General features: G+C 41.4%; 1 protein-coding gene across 1 annotated transcript; it reads left to right on the top strand.

Annotated features, from left to right (window-relative positions):
* The first annotated feature begins 6,368 nt into the window (after positions 1–6,368).
* On the top strand, positions 6,369–10,698 carry LOC105045688 (protein spotted leaf 11). Its single transcript, XM_010924053.4, has 4 exons — positions 6,369–6,811; positions 8,310–8,426; positions 8,619–9,050; positions 9,136–10,698. The coding sequence occupies exons 1-4, from the start codon at positions 6,527–6,529 to the stop codon at positions 10,306–10,308; spliced, it is 2,007 nt and encodes a 668-aa protein (XP_010922355.1). The 5' UTR covers positions 6,369–6,526; the 3' UTR covers positions 10,309–10,698.
* Positions 10,699–16,075: the final 5,377 nt, after the last annotated feature.

Below are 16,075 nucleotides of genomic sequence, written 5' to 3'. Positions count from 1 at the left end.
TGTACCTATGGTGATCTTGTGCTTACGGCATCTAGCATTTCTTGTCTTCGCACGAGAGGTATTATGCACCGACGATGAGCTTGTACTTGTGGCATGCACTCTCGACGACCTTCTGAGGGTCTAATTAGTTATCCTTCATGAGTGGCATTATGTACCTATGGCAATCTTATGTTTACGGCATCTAGCACTTCTTGTCTCCATGCGAGAGGCATTGTATGCCGACGGCAAGCTTGTGCCTGTGGCATGCACTCTCGACGGCCTTCTAAGAGTCTGATTAATTATCCTTCATGAGTGGCATTATATGCCTGTGGCGATCTTGTGCCTGTGGCATCTAGCACTTCTCATCTTCATGCGAGAGACATTATATGCCGGCAACGAGCTTGTGCCTGTAGTATGTACTCTCAACGGCTTTTTGAGAATCTGATTAGTTATCTCTCATGAGTGGCGTTATATGCTTATGGTGATCTTATGCCTGTGGCATCTAGCACTTCTCGTCTTCGCATGAGAGGCATTGTGCACTGACGGCGAGCTTGTACCTACGGCATACACTCTCGACGGTCTTCTGAGGGTCTGATTAGTTATCCCTCACGAGTGGCATTGTGTGCCTACGATGATTTTGTGCCTGTGGCATCTAGTACTTCTCATCTTCACGTGAGAGGCATTGTGTACCGATGGTGAGCTTGTGCCTGTGGCATGCACTCTCGACGATCTTCTGAGAGTCTGATTAGTTATCCCTCATGAGTGGCATTATGTACCTGCGACGATCTTGTGCCTGCAGCATCTAGCACTTCTCATCTTCGTATGGGAGGTATTGTGTTTCGGTGACGAGCTTGTGCCTGTGGCATGCACTCTCGACAGCCTTCTAAAGGTCTGATTAGTTATCTCTTACGAGTGACGTTGTGTGCCTGTGGCGATCTTGTGCCTGTGGCATCTAGTACTTCTCATTTTCGAACGAAAGATATTATGCGCTGGCGGTGAGCTTGTGCCTATGGCATGCACTCTCGATGGCCTTCTGAGAGTATGATTAGTTATTCCTTACCAGTGGCATTATGTGCCTACGGCAATTTTGTGTTTGCGGTATTTAGTACTTCTTATCTTTGCGCAAGAGGCATTGTATGCCGGCGGCAAGCTTGTGCCTGTGGCATGCACTCTCGGTGGTCTTCTGAGGGTCTGATTAGTTATTCCTTCGGAGGTTTTTTAAGGATCTTTCTCTGCTTCTCGAATGACTCGAGCTTTGCAGGAATCTTATAAGTTAGCCCTACCTCGAAGTCGTCGAGATCTTTTCGAGGTTCTAGTAAGTTAGCCCTTATGCTAGTTGATCGTCATTATGGTTCAAGATCTCAAGTAGGAGGAGGAGACAACTCTTGGGAGACTCGGGCACCCATCATAAATTGATGGCCCTGTAAATTTTATTTCTATAGAAAATGTTATTACATTATTGATAATACATGCAGAGACTTGTTAAGTTTAAATTAAAATCTCGTTGAGATACTTTAGCCCATGATAGCCTCTTGACGCTCCGGGGCAAAATGCCGCCTCTTCTACTTTTTCGACTGACAAGTTGGGTCTGCCTTTAGGTGATGAGATGTCACTTCAGTATTGATGCCAGACATATTTACAGCAGTCCAAACGAAAAGATCCGTATTCTCCTGCAAAAGATAAATTAGTCGGGTTTTGGTTATCTCATATAGGCATAAGCCAATTTTCGTCATCCGACTCGGATTCTCCTCCTCGATTGGTTGGGGGCATTCGTCAATCAGGCCAAACCAGGGCCATCGGGAGCCCCAAACGACCCCCTAGTAATCATGTCGATTTCTCCTTAGACTGGTCGCTCTTCTTCTGCTACCTATTCTCCAACATGATGCCGCTCCTGCAGTGCTGGTGCTTGCTATGGCTGAGGCAGAGGAGAGGCTGCTGAGACATAGGGGGTGGCTATGGAACTCTCAAAACTCAACGTTGAGGGGCTGCTCTTTGAACAAAATGGTTCAGCTACCCCTGCCTAACGAGCCTCTCGATCTTGTCGTGAAGCTAGTGACAGTCTTCAGTATCGTGGTCATGGTCATGATGATAAAAGTAATATTTTATCAAATCTCGATGATATTTCGATCTCATTCCCATCAGCTGAGGTGCAAATAACTCAGGCCCCACTAGTAAAAATACCTCGCTCTGAGAGACAGTCAGGGGCATGTAGCTATCATATTGCCCAGGTGATGATAGTTGCCAAGCCCTTCTCGGGAGACTCTAAGATCGATGACCTCGACCCCCATTATTTCACCTCTGAGGTGGGGATTGGAAGCGCAGGTGACTTTTCTCTATTCACCTCGGATGGCGCTCCTTGCTGGATTCTGCCATGGCTGAATCGATAAGAGGATCCTCGGCAAAGATCTTTTCTATGCGGACATACTTCTCCGCATGGGCTAGCATATATGGGAGATCCTGGAGATAAATCTTTATTAACAAATTTTTCAGGTCATTCTTCAGCAGGCCACTCATCATTGCGGCCATCGCGGTCGACTGATCTAAGCCTTGCACCTCCAGAGTCGTCAAGTTGAATCTATTCATGAAAGAGCGGTTGACTTGCTCTTCTTTTGCTTGATGGTATGGAGATAGTCGGATCGCTTCTACTGTCATCGGATACTGATGAAATGGTCGACGAAAGACTGGCATAGGTCTTCAAAGGAATGAATGGATGCCAGTCTCAAACTCGAGTACCACTATCAAGCGGCCCCTTTAAGGGTTGGAGGGAATGCTCGACAGAAGATTGCATCTGATACTCTCTGAAAGAGCATTCTGCCTTGAAGATCTTCACATGATCGACAGGATCGGTGGTCCCTTCATAGACCTCCAGTTGAGGTAGCTTGAAGTGCAGGGGGAGTGGTTCCTCCGCAATCCTCGGGATGAAGGGCGGCTGGCTGTCATACCCTTCATAGGACAACGTCAAAAAGTCATTATTATTGAGGACATTTTCTATTTTCTGACCTAACTGCTGACCGAGCTCCTGGAATTGCCTTTCAAAGTCAACTTCATGGATGGTACCAACCTCGGAGAGCAGGGGAGATCGGCATCCGAGGGTTGAGTTATGGCCCGATTGAGGGCTTGGAGATCACCGTCAGACCGACTGTTGGGCCCTAGGATGACTCTGATGAGTCAACCTCCTCTCCAGATTTTGAGGAGGTGCCTACGGCTCTGGTTGTAATGGTTGTTGCAGAGCCACAATCGAAGTAGGGTTCGACAGAGGCACCACTGCGGAAGGCACCGACGGCACCACCAAGGAAACTGTATGACACACCATCGTGGAGGGTATAGAGACAGTTTGAGGAGGCTGTGGCGTTGTTTGGAAGGATGCGAGAAAAGTCTGGACCACTTGAATTACGATCGTCAGATGTTGAACTTGCTGGATAAGCTGACCGAATTGGTCAGTCGTGACTGACGCCGGAAGGACCGATTGAACCGGTGGAGAGACCTCCGATGCCACTGGTTGAACTTGATTGTCGGCTTGGCTGGCCGCCTATCAAGAAGCGGCGGTATTGGAAAGTCGGAAAGATGTCCGTCTTGGAGCCATGAATGTGAATGTAGCTCTTCCTCTATCTGTTGTTGCTTAAATCGGTCGAGGTTGGAAGATGGATAGCTGAGGTCGAAAGACAGACGCTTGATCTTCGTGCAGGGATGTCGGTGCTGGAGTGATGTGCAAAATAAGTCCCAAACCGAAGATTGTGGCTCCAGCGAGGATCTTCTGACGCTCAAGTCAGAAAAGTAGAGAACAAAGAAGCAGCAACGGATTTTCTGAGAGGGATTTGATCTGACTCACCTGGGTCCTCAAGGCTCTGGTTGTTTATATAGAAAGATGGTAGACAGCTAGATTGTTAGCTGTGAGATCGCACGATCTCGAGATTGGTGGGCCATTGAAATTGTCATAGTGGGTGGATAATTCAGACCTTGATCGCTCCCGTGAGACCAGGAGAAATTGTTAAGCCAGATTCTTATCTGTTCGGGATGGACAGCTATTGTACACGATGAAGAGATAGGTCGCTTGAGGCAGCTCATGCACAGATCGGACGTCTCAGCTCAGTAGGAAGACTGACTCCTCAGCTCATACGACAGTCAGTGGTTGTGTTGCCGACCAGAGAGTCTGAAATACCTTACGATGTAGTTCCGATCCGAGGTGCTTACGGTAACCATTGTAACAATCTCCATTATTTGAATTTACGATATAAATAGGAGATCTTGTTTATGAATAATGGGCAAGTAAGCTGATTTGATCAATATTTTTCTTTTCTTCATAATATTAGCGGCCATGTGATATAATTTCTCTTCGATGGAAAAATATGGTCTTTTCGAGAATTGAAAATTGATATTATTGCATTTAAAAGTTATAGACTATTATGTATTCCAGTTAGTTCAGTTTTTTTGCAAATGAGGATTGTAATGCAACTATATTTTTGGTACAGACGGATACTCACACTATTCAAATATGAGTATATTTTAAAAAATTAAAAAATAAAATACCTTGCAGAGCATGAAGACACTTCAAAACTAGTTAATGAACTGATGCTCCCGTATTATGTTCTCCTTATCAACCATTTTTTTTATGCAATGTATGAGTAGGTAGAAAGCAATGAAGCCACAAGGGATGGGTCTGAACTCTGAAGACACGCTCAAATCATTCCAGACCCCAAACCACCAAATCAGCAACCCAGACCTTGCCGAGATCAGAGGGCACCGCCACTCCAACTTCCAATGATGGTCATCAATTCGCGACCTGTGTGACATTTCATCAAGTCGTTGATGCCCGAGTCTATCATCTTTGTCCTCCCAGAAAAAACCTTTTCTAACCATGGCTTCATTTTTGGGACTCTTAGGTCAATACCTCCCCCATTAAGGGCCTACCATTGTCAGGAGGGGCCGTACCTCCCACCATTCTAATTAATGGAAGCACCATACCCACTATGACTTTGGAAATCATGGACCATATGCTTCACCGGACTTGATTAATTTATTTGTTTTCTAATTGAAATGATTTGATGGGTATGGCTGATCTAAAAGCAACAAACACCACCCATTAAACTCTTATCAACTAATTTTTTACATTATCATCACACTAACTAGTTAAGCCAAGCTCAAATTAAAATAACCCAAGTTTAATATGAATATGAATTAAACATATATTAGCTCACCGAATCCAAATCCCTAATCAGCTCAGGCTTGGCTTAAATTTAAACTAGTGCACCTCTCATATCTATATTCTGTTTTTATTTTTTAAAAAAAGAAAAAAAAAGAATAATCATCGATATCTTAATTATTAAAATTTAAATACATCAAAATATATGAAATCGATTCTAGTATCTATACGATCATGGATGGCTGTTACAATGGAGACAACCCCAATTTACTCTATGCTTTTAATTTTTGATAGAGGTTATATAATATCCTCGAACAACATGCTATTAGGTATGGATCGAATGTGTTAACTTAGAATCCAAAACAAACAGCAACCAAATGAAATAATAATAGTGGAATGAAAAATTTGGAGAGGAAAAAACTAATTCATTCGATGATTGAAACAATGAATTGGATTCCTACTCTCCAAGTCATGTTACCTCACTAAAAATAATTCTCTTACCCCTTCACCTTATTTTCTCTCTTGTTTAATAAAACCACACACTTTCTTCCACTTCAATACAAAAATATCACTATCTCTCGCTAAAAGATAAAAAATATTACCATCCCATTTTAACTAAAAAAATATTCTAGTATGTTAAGCTTAAGACTCGTACAAATAATAATGGATCGAATATTAATTGGGTAAGCCATTTTTATCCTCTTATTTGTCTTTAGACGAGCAAGTAGAGTCTCAAGATGGAATGAATAGAGACTCGAAACAGAGCAGGATGGATACAATTACATAAATTAATTTTTTTACATATGAATTAATTTTTATCTCAAAAAAATTTATAACTATAAATATATATATATGAATCGAGTTGATGCTGATTTTATCATTATCATAATCATCTTAGATTTATTATGGATTGGGTAAAATTTATCATATTCAGATTAAATCAGATTGGCTATCCGATGGGATAGAGTAAATTATCGTCCCTCAAAACTCAATCTAGGTTAACATTGATCTGAACTTTAAAGTTATTAGAATAAATGATCGTCTAATTAAATTCTAATAAGAGTAGGGCTTTGAAATTGGTCCGCGGCCAACTCCTTTGTGGCGGGTTATTATGAATTACCAAGTAAAAACAAAAAAACAAAAAATTTTAACTTTAGTAGCCAACCAACGTCGTCAATAATCCGGAACCCACCGTGAAAAATATTAAAAAAACAGCGGTAATTAAAATGAGAAAATAAAAAGGAACCGGGAGAGGAACGAGGGGAAGACCGGCCAAGCCTGGATTGTTCCTCGCGAAATCCTCCCACTTCTCCAATGTTATCCTCCGTTATTCGTTCTTCTACTAATTCCATCCAAGAACAAAAATAAGAAGCGGAATTAGAATAGAGTCAGAATACATCGGCGGCGATGGAGGAAGAAGAGAAGGGCTCGGCGGCGGCGGCGGCGGTAGAGAGGCTGATGGTGGCGGTTGAGGAGATCGCCGCCATCTCTGACTACCGCAACGCCTACAGGAAGCAGCTCGGGAACCTCTCCAGGCGGATCAAGCTGCTTGCCCCCATGTTCGACGAGCTCAAGGACAGTAGAGACCCAATCCCGGAGTCGGCGGCGAGAACCCTAGCTCCTCTCGAGGACGCCCTGGCCTCCGCCAAGGAGCTCCTCCGCTACGGCAGCGAAGGGAGCAAGATCTTCCTGGTATGTGGAAACCCAGGACTAAGCTCTCTGTCATTTTTAATCTTCCGCCTTGCTCCGTGGGAAATGTGGCTTCTTGTCGACCGCTGCTCTGATCTCGGTAGAAATCGGAGATTTCTTGAGTTCTTAGATTTTTCTTGACATATAATCGTCAGCTTGAGTTGTTTTTCTTTCCAAAATCCTAGATTATTCAACAGAAAATCATGCAAGAAAAAAAAAGAAAAAAAAGCTATCATTTTTCCCTTTTCTGGTCTTCTTCCTTTTGCTGGATGATCGCCGGACTCGAGGTTCTTGACGTGTGGAGGGTTTGCTTAAATCGCCCTTTCTTGGAGGGTTTTGGCTGCCAATATTTTTGAATCAAAACATTTCTGCAATACCTCTAACAGAGGAATAAAGTCTAAAAGAAAGTATTTTTCTATGATTTCAAGTCAGCGAAAAAAGTAATTAACTATTGAAATCTGAATATTCGGAATGGATATGGAAGTTAAGGGTGGATGTGCTTTGTAAGAAAAACAGCTAATTGGAGGTTTTAAGACAAAAAAGAGAAGAACATATGCTCTTTTTTTTTTTTTTAAGATTTTGTGGTTTTAATACGTATATAATTCTAGGTAATTACTTTTGTAGTTGTGGATCTTTTCAGTAATTGATCACAAGCTTTATCTTCATCCCTGGTTAATAAACATTATAATGATGAAGTTGTTGGATACTGATTTTAAGTTCAGATTATTCGGCAATATATGGGCTCACTCAAAAACCAGTGCAACTGATCAAGATGGTGGTAAATCTGCAAGGAGTATCTATTTTTCAGGCATTGAGGCTACACCACTCCGAGTAATAATGCAGTTGGATCCAGTCTTTGTTCTTTTTGGTGTATCCACCACAACAATAGCAGAATAGAAAGTAGAGATGCAGTGATCATATGGACGCATTACTTCAGATGTGCCCATGGAATTCAAAGGGGAAAAAAACATTGAAACTTACATGTATCTCTGTTTCCTTGCTTTCATGAGAAGTTTGATGATTAAGATCCACGAGAAGAGGAATGAGATAAGAAAATGCTATCGTTATGAATTATTCCCACCAAATGTTAGTGTGGCTGCTTCTTCATTTATCGTTCATGGGTCCAAAAATTATGTTTTGATAATCTGTTCTGTTTCAAAATGATTTTTCTACGTGTCAGAATTCCAAAGAACTGCAACCTGGATTCCAGTGTAGCATGGTATCTTTTGTTTTTATTTGGAAAAAAAACAATGTTTGATCAAATTGATTAATCTCACTTTGTCCACACCACCATGATCCACATCTTCTGCTCCTTAACCAGTAACCACAGCCTGTATTGCTTGGTTTTCATTCTTATGGCTGCTTCCTTTGCATCTGTTTTTTATTACTTAAGGAGAACAGATTGCTTAGGTTGGTGGACAAATACATACTGTCTGCCTGCAGATGCTCTGTTACATCCACGTTTGAATCCATTTGCCTATATTTGCCTTTATAATCTCAGGTTCTTGAGAGGGATAAGATAATGAAAAGGTTCCAGGAAGTGACTGCTCAATTAGAACAAGCTTTGGGTGGAATTTCCTTTGATGAACTTGACATATCAGATGAAGTTAGAGAACAGGTATGGCTACACTCTATGGCACTTAGGTTCTTGATTCTTAAACATAAATTTTTCCCATTGTATTTTCATTAGCAAGTGCACATAATCTTGCTGTTAGACTGTTTTCAATTTTCTTTGTTATCATAAAGAACTAAGCATGATCCCAGTTCATGTTCTTGATGAAATATGCAGTAAGATAAGCATTTTGTACAGGTTGAGCTTGTGCATGCTCAGTTTAAAAGAGCCAAAGAACGGATTGATATGCCTGATCCTGAGCTATATGTTGATCTTTTATCCCTATACAACAAGAGCACTGATGCAAGTGCAGAACCAACTATTCTAGGAAGGTTAGCGGGAAAATTACAATTGACGACTATCTATGATCTCAAACAAGAATCATTAGCCTTGCATGAGATGGTGGTTGCCAGTGGAGGTGGAGATCCTGGAGCAAACATCGAGAAGATGTCAATGTCGCTAAAGAAGATTAAGGATTTTGTGCAGACCCAGAACCCTGAAATGGGCACTCCAGCAAATTCTAAATTTCTTTCTGAGGGAAACCCTAAAGCTCTGGTGATTCCAGATGACTTCCGATGTCCAATATCCCTAGATCTGATGAGCGATCCGGTCATCGTGGCCACCGGACAGGTACCTGCTCGATCCCGATTTTTTCCCCCCGCCCTATCATTATCAAGATTCATTGCGTTCCTTTTATTGTATTTTCTATCTACAGACATATGAGCGTGCATGCATTGAGAAGTGGTTGGCCTCTGGGCATGACACATGCCCAAAGACGCAGCAGAGGCTGTCCAACATGTCAATAACTCCAAATTATGTCCTCCGCAGCCTTATAGCTCATTGGTGTGAAGCCAATGGTGTGGAGCCACCCAAGCGCCCTACTCAGCCTAGTAAGCCCACCTCAGCCTGCTCCTCAAGTGAACGGGCTAATATAGATGCACTTCTCTGCAAGTTATCCTCCCCTAATCTTGAAGACCAAAGATCAGCTGCTGGAGAACTTCGTCTTTTAGCCAAGCGCAATGCTGACAACCGCATCTGTATAGCTGAGGCAGGTGCTGTCCCTCGCCTCATAAATCTACTTGCCACAGTTGACCCACGCACCCAGGAGCATGCAGTTACTGCACTTCTGAATCTCTCCATCTGTGAGGAGAACAAGGCAAACATTATCGCTTCAGGAGCTGTGCCTGGAATTGTGCATGTGCTAAGGAATGGTAGCATGGAAGCAAGGGAGAATGCTGCAGCCACACTTTTCAGCCTATCTATTGTAGATGAAAATAAAGTAACCATTGGGGCATCAGGGGCAATTCCAGCACTTGTATCTCTGCTGAGTGAAGGCACCCAGAGAGGCAAGAAGGATGCGGCAACAGCACTTTTTAACCTGTGCATATACCAGGGGAATAAGGGAAAGGCTGTGAGAGCCGGCGTGGTTCCATTACTAATGGGACTTGTAATAGAGCCTGCAGGAGGGATGGTGGATGAAGCGCTGGCTATACTAGCAATACTGTCAAGTCACCCTGAGGGGAAGCTTGCAATTGGAGCTGCCGAGGCTGTGCCAGTGCTGGTGGAGGTGATCAGAAGTGGATCCCCCAGGAATAGAGAGAATGGAGCAGCTGTTCTGCTGCATCTATGTGGTGGGGAGCAGCAGTACCATTATCTAGCCATGGCACAGAACTGCGGAGTGTTAGGACCCTTGCGCGAGCTTGCAATAAATGGCACAGACAGGGGCAAGAGAAAGGCGGTGCAGTTGCTCGAGCGCATGAGCCGATTTATGGAGCAGCAACAGGAGACTCAGGCTCAAGCCGCATCTTTGGTTCACACTCAGGTTGAGGTCCATGCCGAGGCTGAACAGTCAGAAATTCCAACTTCCATGGCTGTTGTTGATTTATAACCTTTTCCTCCTTGTTGGGTTGTTACTTTTGTGCCAATTTGTTGCGGTGAGGAAGATTGATCGGAAGATTGGCTGGTAGAAGGTCACCTGCCTGCTGATTTTACTTTATGGATTATGTTGTCCTGTATTAAGTTTGGAATATAGATATAATAGTGATGGAGGGTTGTTTTTTAATCAGGAAGGGTGGGAGGTGGAATATCACCTGCCTTTCCGATTAAATATGGGTTGTGTTGTTATTGGAGTTTGGGATTATGGATATGTTGGAGAGCCTATGACTGAGAATATGGAGGGAATCCTTGTAGTGTGTCATATGGCACAATGTAATGTGGCCTTGTGCAATTTTAATAGAGAGAACTATGATAAATGTTGCATTGTTGCTGGTGACTAAAAGTGGATTCCCAATTCTTTGGTTCCATTCAAGTGTGTCTGGGCCCTCGGGGAAGCAGTGAAGTGATCATCTCCTCTGGTCCTCTCTGTTTCAGGACTGACTTCTAGAAGACCAGCTGATTCAGGTTTGAATAGGATCAAAGGATCTTTGAGAATGCATCTATCAGCTGGAACATTTATTGCATTGTGCTTTGGGGAATCATTTTCGGTGAAGTTGTATATGTAGGTTGTCGCCTTTGCGAGTTACAGGGCTACAGCATCTTCTATGTGAAGCTATGTCACTTTCTTTGAGAAGCCAGTAAAGGGCTATATTTGTGCTCTGTAAGTATCGAAAAATAGCTTTTTGGGATATAAAGAATGATGTTGCTCGCTGTCTTAAAATGATGCTCGAGGAACTCTTTTTGTGCTCAATAATCATCAAAAAATGGTTTTTGAATGTGAAGAATGATGTTGCTCACTATCTTAAAAATGATGCTTACAAGAACTCTGTTGGTGCTCAATAAGCAGCAGCATGGAAAAATGGCTTTTGAATGCAAAGAATGACGTTGCTCACTATCTTAATAATGATGCTTGTAGGAACCCTTTTGGTGCTCCATAAACATCGAAAAATGGCTTTCAAATGTAAAGAATGATGCTGCTCACTAATCTTAAAAATGATGCTTATGGAACGACAAGTTTAACATCATTCAATATTCTTAATGAAATGATTGGTGGATCTTCTACTGTTCTTTTCTTCTTAATAAAAGATAATAAAAGAACAGATGACTATTTCTGTTTGAGATTGATAGATGATTATGTAAGAGTTGGGATTTCAGTTGTCAGTCATTCACACCTAGTGCTTGAAAACCTAGTGTGCAAGTCAATGAGCAGTGATTATTAGTCAGGTTTGAGTTATTAAAAAAGTACAGTTTTGACTTGATTTTTCTGGATTTGGCCTGGTGAAGTGAACTAACGCGGTTGTGTATATTGAAATTAGACATTGTCTTGAATTTGCTGACTGCATTGACTTTTTAAACCAACCCAAACTATTATACCTCAAAATACAAGAACTTGCTATGGCATTCAACCTATGGAGCAGCAGCCCCAAGAGACCGTACAAGTAGAGTATATGAATCTGTGATTGCGGATTTGCTAAGTTTTGATAGACAAAAAGGTAAACATTCTTTAATAAAGAATTTTTTTAATTATTAACTAAACTGTGCACTGTTGTGCAACTCCAAATTCATGAATGGCTGCTTGAGCTATATGGACTGATCCTAGCCACATGCCGCTGAACCAATTCAAATTATCATATCTTAGTGTTCAACCATATAATGCTGAATCATATATTGCCAGACAACCATGCACGCAACTCTCTTTGAAGTTGATCCATACTAGATGACAATAAATACTAGTGTAGATCCAATCTTCTGAGCTTCCTGGGTCGCTCTCTCACTTTCTTCGCTTTCTATGATGATTGATGGGCATATCACAACCTGAAACGTTTGGTGAGCTTGAATGTGATGAGCATTAATTCCACTCAGTAAAGACTGGAAACAGAATCTACGAGCAAGTTTCAGTGCTTGTTTTTATGGGCCTAATATCTGAACATAAGGTCACGTTGGAGGCCCTGGAAAACTTTGTTGCTTCAGGTGGTCGCAAAGATGACCTTTCTTCCACAGAATAAAGCGGATGCAACCCCCAAGTGGACCATCGCAAGGCCCTTTCAATGGTCTGCAAGCCTTGGCCCATTAAAGAAAGTTGGAGAGAGGAGAGAAGAGAAAGAAAACAAACATAAGCATCCTCTCTTTTAACTTTTTGCTGGCCAAGGATTTGGTAGTGAGTGGTGACGAATAAGTGGAATACTCATGGTTCATTCTTCCTTCTTTCTATCCTTTTGACCGAGGTGGGCCAGGCGTTCTATAGAGTTGAAAAAAATGCATGTTAGACTACTAGATTATTGGCCAGACAACATAGCTAGGTTTCTTTAGAGCTCTGCACGAGATTGCCTATGTTGGCCTGGGTGGGTGATAAAAGCCATTCAGAGAGATGGCAGAAGACTTGTTTGGAAAGAGCAAGTAGGGCTATACTTTGCAAGAGCTCTATGGGAGTTAATTTGGACTAAAACCAGTTAATTGAGACATATTAGTAAACAGTACCCTTGTGTCTCATACTCTACAGATCTGATTGAAGAACCAGGTCATATTTTTTCAACTGATGCAGCTACGTATGTCACTAAGCCAAAGTCAATTTTATGCATTTGGAGGGCAGTAAGAATTGTAGATCAATTGCCCAAGGCTTAGCTAAAGGCATGGGTCCAGTCCATTTGTTCGGAAAATGTCACCGATCTGATTTCTATTATGGTTCGTTAGATCGACAGAATATTGTAGGAGGACTATTGTTGGAGAAAGATGATCATAGGCAACTTGTCGGTCGAGGCATTTGCAAGTGAAGCACAGCATGCAATGCAAAATATAATCGATCAGTCCCTACTTTTTTGATGGTAATTGTGGTCCATACCTTGGATTATGATTTTGTCGATTGACAATCGTACTCCCACCTTTTGATTTTGATGGCCATTTTATGCTAAGTCCATAGTCTTCTACATACGTATGTGCTGGTCCCCCCTCCCTCTCTAAGAAAATATAATAAAAATGACATCATTCAGGTAAAGCTGTACATTCTCACCCTCTGTGTCCATAAACTTGAACTTCCGATATAACACATACAAATGTTACCAACTCTTTTGATGGTATATTCCATGTGATAGCATGCGTCACACGAGGAGCCAAACAAAAGTTAGGGACAAGATACTAAAGCACACCCACTAAGCACTGTCAAGGCTTGCTTTGATACGTTTTATAATTAGCCGATGACGCAAATGCAAACAAACTATACCTCTGAAAACAATAAGGCAACCATACGTGCCATCTATGCCAATCGGGTCACATCGATGTGAAGGGCTTCCCTTCAATACATGCATATATAAAACAATAAAAAAAATGAAAGAAAAACGATGGGAAGGATCTTCTTGGTCGCTCCAACACTGAAGATTCCACTAATTAACCACATCAAAGTGGACGAGACACCAGAAAGTTATCCTGTTTAAGTTTTGACCGGTCTTCAAGGTTGGGAGAATTCCAGGAGGACTCAAAACAAGACCTCGTCAATAGTATCTTAGATATCTGTGATGTTCTCACGTAGGTTCGCGAAAGATGAAAGCCAAGTGACTACCATACTTAAAAGATATCTTAAAAAATCCAAATGAATATTAGAATTTTTAAAAACAAGACCACACTTGCAAAAATTATGTCTGACGTATATATACAAGCGCTTATTAATTTTTTGATGTAAGAAGAAGGTGGCATGGAACTACCCCCTTGAATATATAAAAGTCCTTGATAAAGCCATATACAGCTTAATTATTGCAGATGCTGGAAGCTCTCTTTACATTATAAAAATAACTTTAATTCATTGGGTTGTTTTCAACACCGATGCTAGGGAAATTTCTTCATTACTAGACAGAATTAAGAAAGTAGTCCAAAATTTGAAAAACACAATCATGTGTCAGAATGTTCGAGCTTATAGTTCTGTCGGTTGACAAAGTTCTTTGCAACTTTAAGGTAATGAATTCAAGTGTCGAGTCATCAAAAATTCTTTTCGGTTTATTATTTTCTGCAAAGCAACAACTGAACTATAATAAGCATCCTAAGTTAATTTTCACGCACCTTTTAGCTAACTCATGAAGGCTAAGTTAGTTTTTGCAGAATTAACCTTCTTTTTTTTTTAAAATTTTTGAAACAATTAAAGGATTAATTACTTGACTTGCAATTATCTTTTGCACTTGGGTGTAGACGTACACAACACGACCAAAACTGCATTAATCATCAAGATTGAACTGGATCTTCGGCCGTGCAATACTTGATTAAACTATTATTTGTTGAACCATATAGCACTTTGTGCATCAATTTCTTTATAGTATAATCAAACTAATTCCTCGAGCTAACAAATTCAGTATAACCCATGAAGGTCTGAGACAATGCAAGAAGAGATATCATCCTCATGAAGCCCTAAAGTATTATGATATCATAAACAATGTGCCATATATATCATCTTTGAATGTAATACCTGATCGTATCTGTTAATCGATCTCAGACGACTGGGAACATGATTGAGCTCATGTGAGGCAACGTGAGCCAGCATGGATTCTCGGGGCCCCCTCCACCCTCTCTCTCTCTCTCTCTCTCTTTCTCTCTCTCCCCCTCTAAGCTATGTATTAAAGGAGAAACCAACATAAAAGACCCTTATAGGAGCCCATTCAAAAAAGTTAAAGCTGCCATCGCTTCTGCTCGCACACCACAACACCCTCCTACTCTCCGTCTCTAAACAAAAATATCCTGAGATATCTCCCCATAACTATGAGTAGTGATACTCACCTCCCTCCCTTCAAGGAAGCCCCGCATGCTTTGTGCTGCACCCTGCCACTTGTACAGTTGCTCGTACACTCTCTCTAAACCCCATCGATTTTGGTTTCCATTTATATCATAATGTTGTCATCTGCTAAGGATGACCCAAGGAGGGATTTCTCTTTCTTTTTCAGTGCATACATGGGCTGGGTTCGGTTGCTTTATTCCCTCCAACAGAGACTGCATTGGACTTCGCGAAAGCAGACGTAAACCCAGATTCCCTTCGACAGCGACAGGTAAACAGACAGGGATTTTCTAGGATTTCACCTTTAGTTATTATCGTTTTTTTATTTCTGCTCTCCTTCCCTTGCCTTTCTCTTGTTTCAGTGCGTGTGTGTACTCCTTCCATGACTGGCTTTAGTCTTAGGTTATTCTAATGAAAGAATTTTTTGGGCTGCATGGATTTTTGTGAGATCTTGGCTTTTGTTGCCCCCCCTCCACAACCAGGCGGTTACATGAATATATGTGTAATATTAAAATCTAAAACTAGAGTAAAAAGGATAATTAGAGGGTTCTTTTGATTCGAGGCAGAACACACACCAAATCTAACAGCGTGTATGCCCATATAAAATGCTTGTCTCTCTGTCTCTCACATGACTGTGTTGTATGCGTGTGTGATGGATGTATTTATGGATGTTTGGGAGCTCGTAGTTTTGCAGTCATATAAATATTACTGCAGCAAAATGAAGAGAAAAGAACTTTCCTAATTAAAATTAATGACGGCAACTAGGATCTCTCCGCGGATTTGTAAGAAAATATATGGTATAAATATAAGTTCCATTTTACGAAGCAGTACTTGTATTGAAGAAAATATAAAACCTTAAGACACAAGCATATATCCTCATATATGGTATAGAATCTAGAGACCATGGGAAGGCATTATATAAGTCAGACCCAAGAAAGGACAAAGTGAAAGAAGAAATTATCACTTGCCA

This window comes from Elaeis guineensis, chromosome 5, assembly GCF_000442705.2.
Source record: "Elaeis guineensis isolate ETL-2024a chromosome 5, EG11, whole genome shotgun sequence".
NCBI classification, from domain to species: domain Eukaryota; kingdom Viridiplantae; phylum Streptophyta; class Magnoliopsida; order Arecales; family Arecaceae; genus Elaeis; species Elaeis guineensis.
This window is presented reverse-complemented; position numbering and strand designations above follow the sequence as displayed.